General features: G+C 36.6%; 1 protein-coding gene across 1 annotated transcript in view; it reads right to left on the bottom strand.

Annotated features, from left to right (window-relative positions):
* Window positions 1-13,488, bottom strand: part of LOC110161913 (voltage-dependent calcium channel subunit alpha-2/delta-1) — a 52,839-nt gene that overhangs the window by 19,662 nt on the left and 19,689 nt on the right. The window contains exons 4-11 of the mRNA XM_055153880.1: window positions 9,461-9,520; window positions 7,831-7,866; window positions 7,022-7,145; window positions 3,068-3,199; window positions 2,903-2,972; window positions 2,213-2,263; window positions 1,951-2,050; window positions 178-336 (exon numbers count right to left, since the gene is read on the bottom strand). Coding sequence (XP_055009855.1) covers window positions 178-336; window positions 1,951-2,050; window positions 2,213-2,263; window positions 2,903-2,972; window positions 3,068-3,199; window positions 7,022-7,145; window positions 7,831-7,866; window positions 9,461-9,520 — 732 coding nt within the window. The remainder of the gene's footprint in view (window positions 1-177; window positions 337-1,950; window positions 2,051-2,212; window positions 2,264-2,902; window positions 2,973-3,067; window positions 3,200-7,021; window positions 7,146-7,830; window positions 7,867-9,460; window positions 9,521-13,488) is intronic.

The following is a 13,488-nucleotide window of genomic DNA, read 5'->3' as shown; positions in this document are numbered from 1 at the left end:
ACACAGCTCCAGGTTATTGTGTAATAAAGGACCTTTAACATTTTTGAAAATGTGCTGTGTAGAGAAAAATAGTGCTTGGTTTAACAGACTAACAGTGATGTCCAGTCAACCTCATACCCACAAACACAAACACTCCCACGTCCTCATGTTACACAACAGTGTTGCTGACACCTGTACCTGAGAGAGCTGCTGGAAGGCCAGTTCAAACCCTCCTTTGTAGTTGGTGATGCCCTTCGCTGTGATGGTCTGTACTGCGTCTTTCAGGATCCGCTTGTTGCGCACGTTGGCTTGGACCAGGTTGGAAAAACACGCTGCATCTTGGGCCTTCTCATTGAACTGGAGGGAGAGGGAATCAGGGTAAAGGGAAGAGAACAGGGATGGCACTAGCACATATTTCTGTTAAATATGTGGTTTTCCCTTTGTAGTAATGTAAATCAATTTATATGTAAACTATTTATGACGGACCTACAGAAATATTAAACTTTTACTAAAAAAAAAATAAAAAAATCTACAATGCACAAACCAAAGGGAGCTTTTGGACACAAGGAAAACAGTCAAAGGATAATAGGGTATGAAAGGAGATATATGATTAGTGCAAAATAGATAGGCATAGTGTGTACACACATATTGAAGACTAATGGAGATGGCAGATGGGTTTCTAACCAGATTTTCAATTTCTCTAGACACACAGAACTGAGATACAGCTCATTAATAGCTAGCATCTGTTTCAATCTTGCCTATACCTCACTAAATCTTGATTGTAAAATTTCTCTCCTGAAAAATTATGAAACTCTCATTACAGTTCTACAAATGGCAGTTTTGATCTGTGCATTTATTATATGATATGATACCTCTGTTATTTTCAGGCCACTACCAGATGGCTGTTGTACCCAAATTGTATTAAAGAAAGGCCAATATGAACTTAATGCCACCAATAAACAGATTCTGTCAGGATCTGCTTTAATTAACTATGAAAGCAATTTCATTTGGCAGATTGGAAAGCAGTGCACAAACCCCCCTCTATTAAGAAAAGAGGTAGAAGAGCGCAATGTGGTTGTAATTCATAAATGTTTAGAGGGCAAATTTAGAAATCCATTCACAAGTTACTCAGGTTGAGACTGACAGTTAATTTGCTGGTGCTGCAGATAACTAGTACTATGATGATACAAATTAACTATTTTATAAAATGTTTCCACAGTATAATCCATCATATACATACATGTATTTCTGAATGTCTTTTTTATATATCGTGTATGTATTTATAACCCCATGCATTCAAAATATGTTTTACACCTCCCCTCACGGGAAGTATCATAAACAGATTATTATCACATTTTTGGAGATTTGAAGAGGGAAATTCTTAAAATTACAAGTACACATTAAAATCATCTAAATTCTTTCTGATCACAGTCCCTCTAATTACTCGCATCAGATTTTGCAAGTTGCATGTTAATAAAATGATCTAAAAGGTTCAGAAATCAGAAAATAATCAGATTTTAACATGTGAACGAAGTCAGTGTCAGTGGAGGCTAATATGCTGCACATAATCTTTAACATAATTTGTGACATTTTAGCATCTTATACTAGTATTACTGCCCCATTAGGCATATGGGCTTTAGTGTAAGATTTAACTTCACCTCAGAATCTTGCCAATAATTCTATAGTTATAAATGCAAGCTAATACAAAATATGTACTGGAAATATTACACATAAAATAATTAAATTTTGGTTATTCTGCATTTACAGGTCAATAATCAAAATGAAAAATCCATGTTAATATTGAAAAACACAAAAAACAAAAAAAAACAAAAAAACAGGGTAGCAACCTTTTCACTGACAGTGTTCTCTGATATAAAAAAGTAAAGGTAAATAACATCTATTTACATGGTAGAATATTTCCAGCTTTTATTCTGAAAATCGTAAGTGCACAGTGAAAACAGTCACACTTACATAGACCACATTGACATAGTCGTCGTCTGAGAGAGTCTCCAGCATCCTGCTGACAGACTGTCGGATCAGCTTCAGAGTGAGACCAGACACACTGCCACTCCTGAAATTCAAAACCATACAATCACAAACAGATATGCATTTTAATATGAAATTATTTGGGAACGTTGATTGTAATACATGTGCATAGAAGGTTCTGCTAAGGGAAAGCTTGTACAAATTAGAAAAACCTAACACTAGGTTTAAGCATAAATTTGTCACTCACGCATCCACCAAAATCAGCATGTCTTTTGGTGAGGCTGCTCCTTGAATGTACCTAGGGTTGAACAGTACACAAGATTTACAAATGACTGAAGAAGTAATATGCTACAATCACACATATCATAATTCAACTAAATCATATCTTTAAATTTGCAAAGCAGAACACAGATGAAAACATACACATAACACAGATCAGCCTCATCACTATTATTTCAGAGTATGAACACATTTTAATTATTTAGATAAAACATATCAAGGTATTTTTTATATTTATCAGTTCTCTTTTACATGTCTTTAATAAACAGCTGTGTTTCTTTGTTCTGGGCGAAGAGAGCTTTGTAGCTTGCAGGGCTTTTGAGGTAGTGAAATTTAATAACGTGGGTAAAGGACCAATGCTGGCTGCAAGCCAGATGTTAATCAGTTTTAGGAAGGAGACTACTGAAGTCTTTGTATTGCACACTTTGATCTGGTATGGCCAGATCACTGTGTACTGAAGTGTCTGGGTCCAGTCCTTCCTTTAATTGCATTATATGTATATTAGTGCACTTAAATGTACTGTGTCTTACAGAGGTATAACTAAAGCAATAAAGTAGTTAAGTGACAATAGTTTGTGAATTAAATTTTCAGTATAACGATGCTATTCAATACAAGTTAATAATGTCACAATATTGATCAAACAATAAAAATAACTCACCACGGACGCCGGCGTACATCATAAAGGTCAATTTTTGTGGCTGCATTGCCTAAGTCAATCCAGGGAGATGCTGCAAGTGTGTTGGAATAGGAAATGTAAAAATTGCTAAACTTCCATCAAGCTAAAATACAGTTACTTATTACTGCTACAAATTATGCTGATTACCTGGAAAATATCGTAGTAATCCAGTGGCTGAGCCAAAAACTTGCCAGAGCAGGGATGGGTCCTCCTCTTTGTTTTTCCGGAAAACATTCTCCAAACCCTGAGTCCAGTTCAGCTCATTTAAAATGATGGCGGCTAAAGAATACACAAACACACAATAATAAAGCAAAATGTCTTTGGTGAAAACAAAGAGTTATATGGACAAGAGTATTATGTCTTAAAGCATAAATAACAATTAGCAAAAATATCAAACTTACTAACATTCCTCTTGTTTACTGGCATCTACACTCCTGGACAATGAGTTTAAGGAAACATATGGGCAAGCTTACAATGGCTCCCAGTGGAGTTGTAGAGCAAAGCTTGTCCCAATGATAAGTGGTGACAATTTGCTCAGCCCTGATCCCTCTGCTCTCTGAGGATGTCCCTTAATGGATTACTCTCACTACTTTCAATGACATTAGTGACAGGAAGTCACAAGGTAACGGGGTTGTTGTCACTGTTGTGTGTTTCTGTTCTGTACATACAAATATAAATCATTATTGCCACAGATTGAGTGGTTTTATGGTATGTCTTTATAATGAAGCCACAGCCATTAAAATATCACATAAATAGACCCATGCCACAGAGAGAAATGCATTAATACATTACATCTAAAAAAAATCCATTCATGTGCTTTTATCTTGGAAAGTCTGGATTTTGATGTCAGCATCAATAAATTCACTGAGCCCGCTCAATAACGATGCAAAAGAGCTAACCAGTCTTTTCAGAACTAAATGTTAGGTTATTTGTTTACTTCAGCTAGTTAATGTTACATCAGTAATTAATTAAACTGTTATAGTTTACTGCTGTAGCTCTTTCTTGCAGATCCAATGTGTTTATGATATGGTTGACTGACAGCTAACCCCTAAATGTACTAACTGTTAGTCAAAGAGCTCAAATGTGCAGGTTTTCTTTTATCTGCATGGAGCAGGTAGCATCCGGTGTGAGAGTCAGGCAGAGGGTTTTGGCCTGAGTTCTGAGACTGATTTGTTTTTCCAACTTGTGCGAGTGTTTATGAGCATTTTTCAATGCTCCCAAGCTCCCGAGGACAGCATCACCACAATATTATTTGGAATTTTAAATTTTTAATGTATTTTTTAAGCATTTAAAAAAACATTTAACAATATAAATGCACACCTTGCTGGGTGACCTCAAGAAGAGAGAGGTACTAATAATACTGAATAGTATAGATTACTGATACTGATGCAAATCTCATTCATCTGATTAGTGCTTTCTGGGAAGGCATCCAACCCAGGACAAGGACAGAGGTGGAAGAGGAAGAAAAGGACTCCTTAGTCTTATTAAGGGGACAGCAGGGAACATTTTCTGGCACTGCTGTAAAACTTAACAGGAAGTGAATAAAAAAAAAAGAAGATTGTTGTTGTAAACTTTGCCACAGGGAGGGTGAGTTCAGCTTTGGTGCGGGGTGTCAGGGTATCTGAGCACTTCACTGTGTGTGCCTCTCTCACACTGACAGGTGCCACACAGGGTAGATGCAAACGGCCATCAGACCAGCCTCGGATCTACTGCCAAGGCCAACACTCTCTCTCCTCTCATCTCCACTCCACGCGGCCATGCCAATCTGCGTAATGAGCTCGGAGACACACACACAGCCTTCACATCCATATTCAGTCCAGTAGGTGCATGTGGTGGGAAAGGCACACACGCCCACTCTCACAGCCCAACTGTTTTTCCTTACAAACATGATTTATGCACTTAATCATGACAGAGATAAATCATATAATGCCATAACTAACAAGGAAAGTTTCAGATTTCAGTATTTAATATAGTTTTTACAGCGCTGACAATGGATCAGATTTTTTCACCTCAAATTAATTATTCTTTTAATATGACCATGTTGTCTTATACTAGCTCTGATATCAATTTCAGTAACATTCAGTAACTATTCATTCTATAACTACTTTGTTTTAGTACAGATACTTGAGTAACTAGTTTTAAATACATTTTTTTTATATCAGTTAGTATTTGGGTATTTTTAACAGCAGAATGAAAATGGTAAAGTGTTGCTATTGATTTGTGATTATTATTAATGATGCTTTTCCCTTTCCTATAAAACCACAAATAGTAAATACATTCAAAGAGAGTGTGATCGCCCACATTAGATCACCTGGGAAAATACTGTGACAATCAGTGGGATGAATGAGGGGGCGGACAACACATTTGTCTCAGTCTACTCTATTATGAATTCACTTATAAATCAAAAGACCTAGTGAAATGTAAGGTAGGAACATTGAAATCACTGTTAAAAAATAGAAATCCAAGGACAGTGTATGAGAACAAGAAGTGTTGTCTCGAGAATCTACTTCAATTAAAGCGGAGGAGGTGGATGACACATCTCTCCTTGAGCATCAGTAAAAGCCACAAGGACGCCAGCCTTGTCTAGACAAAGTCCCCTAATCAAGTTACCAGCGCTTTCCCTCCACACAACATGATGGAGCATTAGGGTGTGGCCAAGAGTGTGTCCTCCCTTTCTACACACAGGGGTAGATAGACATCACTATGGCAACTCAGACAGTCAAATTGACAGTCTGTCTTCGAGACTGAGAAAAGGCAATACTGCTGCTTAGGTTAAGCAAAGAAAGGACAGCATCCCAATGGCCACCCACAACCACATTCAAGACAGTACCCAGTGGATAAACAAGCACATTTTATTATCTGGATTGTTATTCACGTAGATAAGCTGTATTGTTCTCACATGAGAATCATTGCCTTTGCCTACTGAAGTACTTTTTGTTTGTATGTATTTTCAAAATCTCTTAAAATTCTTAACCTGTGTTCAATAGGAGTAAGTATAATATGTAATTAAAATCCATGTATTTATGGAATATGTATGAGACCATATTAGCCCATACTGTGATTGTATGTATGTGCTAATTTTATATATCCTGACTTTTGTTTTTCCTACATACACTGGGAAACTGATGTGTTAAGTTGGTCTGATGAGTCACATAAGAAACACCTCAGCCCCTCCTCCTCCAGCTCACATCATTATAACTGCTGCAGCCTGTAAAAATAACTGAGTACATTTGGCCATTTGGCAATGACAAAAATGTCTGCACAGTCAGACGCCTCAGAGGCCTGTCATTCTGCACATTTATAGTCCAACCTATGCTGAGAGACTCACTGTTACTGTGCAGATATCATGCAACAACTGCATTTGGGGAAACCACATGGACATTAGTCAGATCTTATATAATACTTATTATGTCAAGCTGAGGCTTCAGAATAAAGCCTCATACTGAGTGATTTGTAAATTTACGATCAGTTAAACATAAAATGTTATACTTTTTGTGTATTTAGTTTCTAAGCTGACAGTTCTTTTAGAGGTCCAAATTATGCATGTGTCCTCTCTTTGCACTCCCTCTGAACAAGGATATGTGCTTTAATAAGACACTTAGGATCCAACGACTATGAGCAAGTGTCCTTGTACATACCCAATTCCAGCTTACCTCAGTCAATCTGAAACAGTTATTACATGGCTAAAGTTATCTATATAATAATCTTATTATTAACTTAACTTTCAACTAAATTCCCATTCATAGCAAAAAGGCAAAGGAATATACAGTATGTAAAACAGTGACAATGTGCACAATGTCCCACTGTCTAGGATAGGAGGGACTTGAGCAGCTGGTGGTCAGTGAGAGGGGTGCAGAGGGGGAACTGGACTCTGGGCTAAAAATAGAGCCGAGTGGCCAAGCCTGGATGTGGAGCTGTTCTTGTGTAGGCTGTGCTAGAAGGCTAAGCAGCAGTGCATCATGTGACTATACTGTACTTGACATTGTGTTGACAGGGACAGATAGAGACAGAAGGCAGGGTAGGGGTTACTTCTACAAGTGTTGAACAACCTGGAAGGTGGCTGCAGAGTGTATATCTATGTACATCTATGTGTTAACTTACATCCTTCATATATGTCCGTCGGGATATGCACCGCTGTGGTGTTGTAGGAGACCAGGCGCTTAAAATCAGGGTCAATATGGAAGTCATCAGGGACGTAACGGTTCTTCATGTCAGTTTGATTAAGCTACAGATGGATAAAGACAGAACTTTATGAAGCTTTCATGAGGAAATAAATACATGCATTTTAGTTAATACATATTTATAAAATGAACTATAAATGTAGAAATCTACATTATTGGAGTGAGCGTTTGACTGAGTGTGTCAGTCAAACTGCGAGTGACATAAGTGTGTTGTGGGAGTGTGATTTCTTCCCTCTGAGACAGTGTTGAGAATCAGAGACCGATCCTATATCAACAGAGCACAAATATGACGTCTATGGCGGCTTTATGGATTGGTTGCCACAGGGAATCTGCGGCATGGTATTTCTTACATCAGAACAGCATTACTTAGATGGGAGTGAAGTGTCTTATTGAGGGACACAAGAATATGTGCTCAGGGAGGGTATGAACTGGTGGCCCTGGTTTCCACTGCTGCATTGAGGCCCTCACAAACAGTGAATGAAGGCAATGCAACAGTGGCCAAAATCTGATTTTAATCTAATTTCTGGACATTTAAAATTTAAATATCTGAGAAAAGTGATGACAGAAATCTGAAGGACCATCATCAGAAATTTGACAATTTTGCTTTTAACATTTCATTTAAATAATCTTCCAAAATCTGATATTAATCAGATCTTGAGTGTGCATGTAACCACAGTCAGTGTTTCCACTGTACTCTCCATAACCAAGATAAAACAAAGAAATACTTACATCATCTTTGGCATTGTAGTAAACAATATCATCACTCTGTAACAGAAACACCCACTGTTATCACAGTTTGTGCGCATTTGAATTAAATAAGGTATGTGGTTTAGTTCAGTTTAGTTTAGCTTATTAAAATCCCCATTCTAAAATATCATATTCTTCCTGGGGTCTTTTCAAATACATAACATACATTTTATTATATAATTGAACACACACGCACGCACACACACGCACACACACAGACACACACACACACACACACACACACACACACACACACACACACACATGCACACACAATATCAATAGATGAAAGCCCAATGTATAGGTGAAAAATGAATCAAAACTCATTTTAATTTGTATTCATAATTAATTAATGAGCCTATTAAGAAATAATAATAATAATAATAATAATAATAATAATAATAAAGTAATTAAGCATTGTGTAAAAAGGAACAACTTTTAGCTTTGGTTTATGACAGCAGTTCCTGTTTTTATTAGCACAGATATTTAGAAACTGTAATGTTAAAGGGTAAATCTGCCTACCACCTCTATAGCTCCAAACAAACAGGAAATCAACAGTGATCATCCATTGTTATTGTTACAGTGTTTAGTCAGACAGAAGTTACATCATTGCCGATGATCAGACTTGAGTAAAGTGCCAAGTAGTGCCATCTGCTAACTGTCTTGCTTTTAAACTGCTCCATACTGAAGTAGAAAATTAGAGCATCTAAGGTAGTAACACTCAGAGCCAATTCAATTCAAGCATAAAATAACAATATTATGATGCAAATAATTGGATTACAACCTATTAATAACATGCCCCACATAAAGTACTTCATTTTCATGCAAAAAAAAAAAAAAAAAAAAAAAAAAAAAAAAAGCATAATTAAAGTCATCGAAGCTTGACATCCTCTGAGAAAAGAGCTCAGTAGTCCTGGCCTAGTTGTTAAAGGTGATTTATAGATAATGTACTGTTACATAGATCTACATGCAAATCTAATTTTCTACTAAACCAAAAATGTTTAAACAATTTTTGTTTATATAACCAAGACAAGCAATTACATATGAAAAGAACACAACATTTATTTTAGTGGCTTAATTTTAAACAACTTTAATTAACAGTTCAGAATATACATAATGAATAATTTAATTTAACTAAATAAATCCATGCTGGTTTGGCACACGCAATGGCGTCCTGAAGGTAATAGTAACAAAGTCAATTCTACATACTGCATGTCTCATATTACTACTGCTGTCTGGGATAGTTCCAAGCAGTTGCTAATGTGCCTAAATGGACAAAATGGGGCATCCCGCTGGGTTGTAACTTTATAGTTCTCATCCAATACAACATCTATATTGTATTAAAAGGCATTGGTGATTTGTCTTTTTTTTTTTTTTTTTTAACATAGATACTTTTACAACACACTGTTTTATGCTAGGTGTGTTTTCCTGAACTAGATGAAAAGGCACATGGCCTTGAAGTGCTTGTGTTGTATGGCAAATACCCTATCCCTAGAAAGTATACGTGTACTCATATACACCCAGTTTTATTGTTTGAAAAAGAGTTTGACTTAACATGTATGTATGTATGTATGTATGTATGTATGAATTAAATGTTATTAACTGGGCTCACCTCTGTTTCAAGGCTCCATTTGTGATTCATCTGAAGTAGTTCTGCTTCTTTTACCAGTTTCTGTAAACAGAAAAATTATCAAAACAGAATTAACTGAAAATCACATACACAATTCCTATGGGAGACACTTTCGAAGTGAAACCCTCATTACTGTTACAGTGTACTAAAATTAGAGCCTCTTTTTCTGTCTTTCTTTAGATCTAGTCCTAATGACTTTGTTAATGTATTTATAATGGATTCGACTTTTAATCTCTACCTGATCCAAAAACACACTGTACTATTAATTTCCCATGGGAAATATCAAACCAAATAGTTTCTACTCAGGGATGTGACACTGGAGGCTACCAGTCACTTAGAGAAAGGTGTGGTGTATCCAAGAACTAAATTAATTTATGAAATGAGAGGAGATAAAGGCCAGAAGAAAGAAGGGGAATATGAATACTTTTTACAATGCATCTTAACAAGACAATGAATGAAAACTCCATCTCTTTGTGAATGACATTTTACAAATTTTATGGAATGAGTCACTACTGTGTGCAATGTCAACAGGAAACTGAGGCACTTAATCGATAAGCCCAACATACTGTTAAACCTTAGCATTGAGCTGCCTGCATTGTCATCATATTCAGTTAAATCCACATCTTTCCAGTCTTTGCACTTCAATCTCATCTTACTATTATAACTGTTCAGTTCAGTTACAAAATGAATACCATGTTTTTTTTTGTTTTGTTTTTTTTATCTTGAATCACATGTCAAATTGCATTTACTTATGATGCTGCTGTTGTATATTTCTTGTAATCTATATATGGTAAATGGTCACATTTTTCTATAGCGCTTTTCCACCTTCAAGGCACTCAAAGCGCTTTACAACAAGGAACCACTCACCCATTCACACACCAGTGTACACAGACACTGTGGGCAAGGTGGGTTAAGTGTCTTACCCAAGGACACAACAACAGCATTCATCTGTGGGAGGTGGAATCACATCAGCCAACCTAAGGGTCAGTAGACCTGACCGCTCAACCTGTACTGTTTTATGTCGAGAACTGGATTTGAACCACCAACCTTCAGAGCAGTAGGCAAATGCTCTACTGAGCTACTGCCGCCCCATATCACAAATTCATTTTTTAAATGCAAACACATACACTAGTAAATATAGCCTTTAACTGTAATTTGCATATAAACAAGACAGACTTTCAATAACTGCACTTAAAAATAGTCCAAATGTATTTCCTACAAAATCTAAACCTGTAGACCTCTTGATTAAAGGTCCTATATTTTGCAAATTTGATTCTTGTGAGCTTTAGAACGTTAGAATTGTGTTACCTCCTCAAAAACGTACCCAGTTGTGTTTTTTTTATCAGTCTGTCTACATCTCCAAAGCTGAAAATGTTATTTTCCATCTTGCAATGTTGTGTAGTGGTAGTTAATAGACAATTTACATTTAGCTCAGTAGAGACTGGCAAATCCAGGGCTGAAATGATCCAAATGATTCTAGTGAAGATGTATGAAGTTTAAAAACACAGTGGAGAACTTCCTGTATTACCACTTGACATTACAAGGTGGTGTTGTCCTTCCTTTGTGTACTCCATGTATGTTTTTGATGTCAACATCATAATATCATAACTTGGATTAATTAGAAAATAGTACAATTTGGGCCACTTAAAATGCCCCAAGATGATCACTTACAATTTGAAATGTTTGATCCTCATTGGACTGAAATACAAACCAACACCAATACATCCTTTTTACATCTACAGATAAAAGTGAAAGCTGGTCCACTCACAGGGCAATGCTCATGTCTGTTTGATGTTAGGTCAGCTGAGCTGCATTCAAAAACACATGTCCTTTCAACAACAAAAACATTTGTTTTGGAGAGGTGTACTAAAAAACATGATTTCCATTTTGCTGCAAATTCTCTTAGCTAATTAAAAAATAAGCATTTAAGATTTGTCCTTCATGCAACACAGGGCTACCTGTGGGTACAAATAGTTATGAAAAAGGTACAAATTTGATGTAAGTAATGAGTATAACAAGAGTGACTCATGACTTACATAAACTTCAGTACTGCAATAGCTGCATAATGTCAAATGTGAGCACACTAGAGATACTGAGCAGACAGTGGAGATGATGGTCTGCTATAGCAGTGATGTCGTTTATTCTCAAATTTAGAGACTCTGGAGTAACTATGCAGTGAACTGTGAATGGAAAAGTATAATATATGGGGTTAAATAAGCTTAATTTAACCAAAAATATTAAAGAAGTAAACAAGTATTATCCAAAATGGGAAAGTACCACAGATAAAGCAGTGTAACAGGCCCCTAGCTTGTTGTTCTGACACACATTCTGGAGAGCGCATGAAGCCCGCCCAGCACACACACTAATGCACACCTGCCATCTGACTGATGTGTGAGCGGGGGAGAGCAGGAAGCTCCAGCATCTGCTGTTGTGACTGGCAACACTTTAGTCAGATCTATCCTCATCCTCCAGGGACCCAGGAGGAGAGGAAAGACCATCTCATACATGCCCATCAGGACAGAAATATGACATTTAAATCAACCTCTGTCAAGAGAGAATTCCCAACACCACAATTCTCTGTGATTTTACAAGGCGTTTATTCAGCTAGGAACTGAAAAACTAAGAACTCATGTTTCTTGCAGCAAATTATTCCACCCATGCATGCAATCTGTGTCATTTGGCAACTAAGAACATCCAAATGGCAACAATTTGCATGTCATCATTTTCTTAGATCCTACAGGATATTTTTTTGTAACTACAAATCATGCGTCTTGTTGCTTTTAAGGGGCCATTAAAGCTATCTGTTACTTTTGAGAATTCCAACATCTTTGTGGTGGGCTGAATCCATCTGTCATGCACGCAGAGCAGAATAAGCACTTGAACAATTAGACCATTGGGACGGAAACTGTAAATTTGAGATGTGAGCTGCATTAAGCAAACATCACTTCATAAAAACAAAAACAAAAAACAAAACAAAAAAAACAAAAAAACAAAAACAAAAAAACCCCCTTTGTACCCAGTTCGTTTTAATGTCTGATCCGTTATCCATAATGTCTGTTTTTAAAGGTCTACCATGTAACTTTTCCAGTGGCGGGTCCACCACCTGCTTATGTCAGAAGGAGAATATTGCCTGGAATGTTCTTTGCCACATTGAGATTCAATTACATGTATTTATTGCTAAGAAATGCCCTGAAAAGCATATATTCTAGTTTGAGTGATACCGTCTCTCCACAGTTCTGACCAGAAACTTTGCCTGATGACAGACTTGTTTAACGCCATAGTGTGGAACATTCCAGCAAAGCCTTACACCAAGTTACATAGTGCACCTTTGAGGAAACTAACTAAAGAAACCATGAAGAAAGGCATTAACATGTATTATATTGTATGTTATGTGTTTGTACATTGTAGGATTGAAAAGGTCTGTTCTGAAATATAATACTTGGTCTCCTCTGTGTATCAGAATTTTAATATAGCAGACAAAGATAATAAACAGAAAGCTGGCAAACTCTGAGACCTGCTAGGATTGAAACAGCTGGTCTGATAAAAGCAGGCAGCTCCTGGAAGTGACTCACCACAAAGAGAAGCCTTTTAAAATTATTACAGATCATTTGTAGAGATAGAAGAAAGGTCTGTGTGGGCTGCTCTGCAATGTTGTCTGTGGTCTTCACAACACAGACCACCTCAGCTATGTGTGACCGTTGGCTGTGGGTCTTTAAATACGAGTGACAGCAATATTTTATGGCTCATTTGGTAAATGAAATGCCCTATTGACCAATGCAGTGATGAATGAGCACAGATTTTTGGCATGTGGCAGCAAAATATGTTGTTAGCTCAGCAAATAAAATTATGTAAATGATTTCACTATTCTGGCAGCTTGACATAATAAAAATCTTAACAGTTTAACAAAATAAAACAAAATAGCATTATATTTTTGAGACCTTCCTTACATTTCCATTACAAATATAGTATATATATAAACTTGACATTTACTAGTAATTACCTTTTGGACT

This window comes from Boleophthalmus pectinirostris, unplaced genomic scaffold (assembly GCF_026225935.1).
Source record: "Boleophthalmus pectinirostris isolate CB_2022bp ecotype Guang Dong unplaced genomic scaffold, ASM2622593v1 HiC_scaffold_18, whole genome shotgun sequence".
In the NCBI taxonomy this organism is placed as follows: Eukaryota; Metazoa; Chordata; class Actinopteri; order Gobiiformes; family Gobiidae; genus Boleophthalmus; species Boleophthalmus pectinirostris.
The sequence above is the reverse complement of the archived record's forward strand: the minus strand, read 5'-3'. Positions and strand labels throughout refer to the sequence as shown.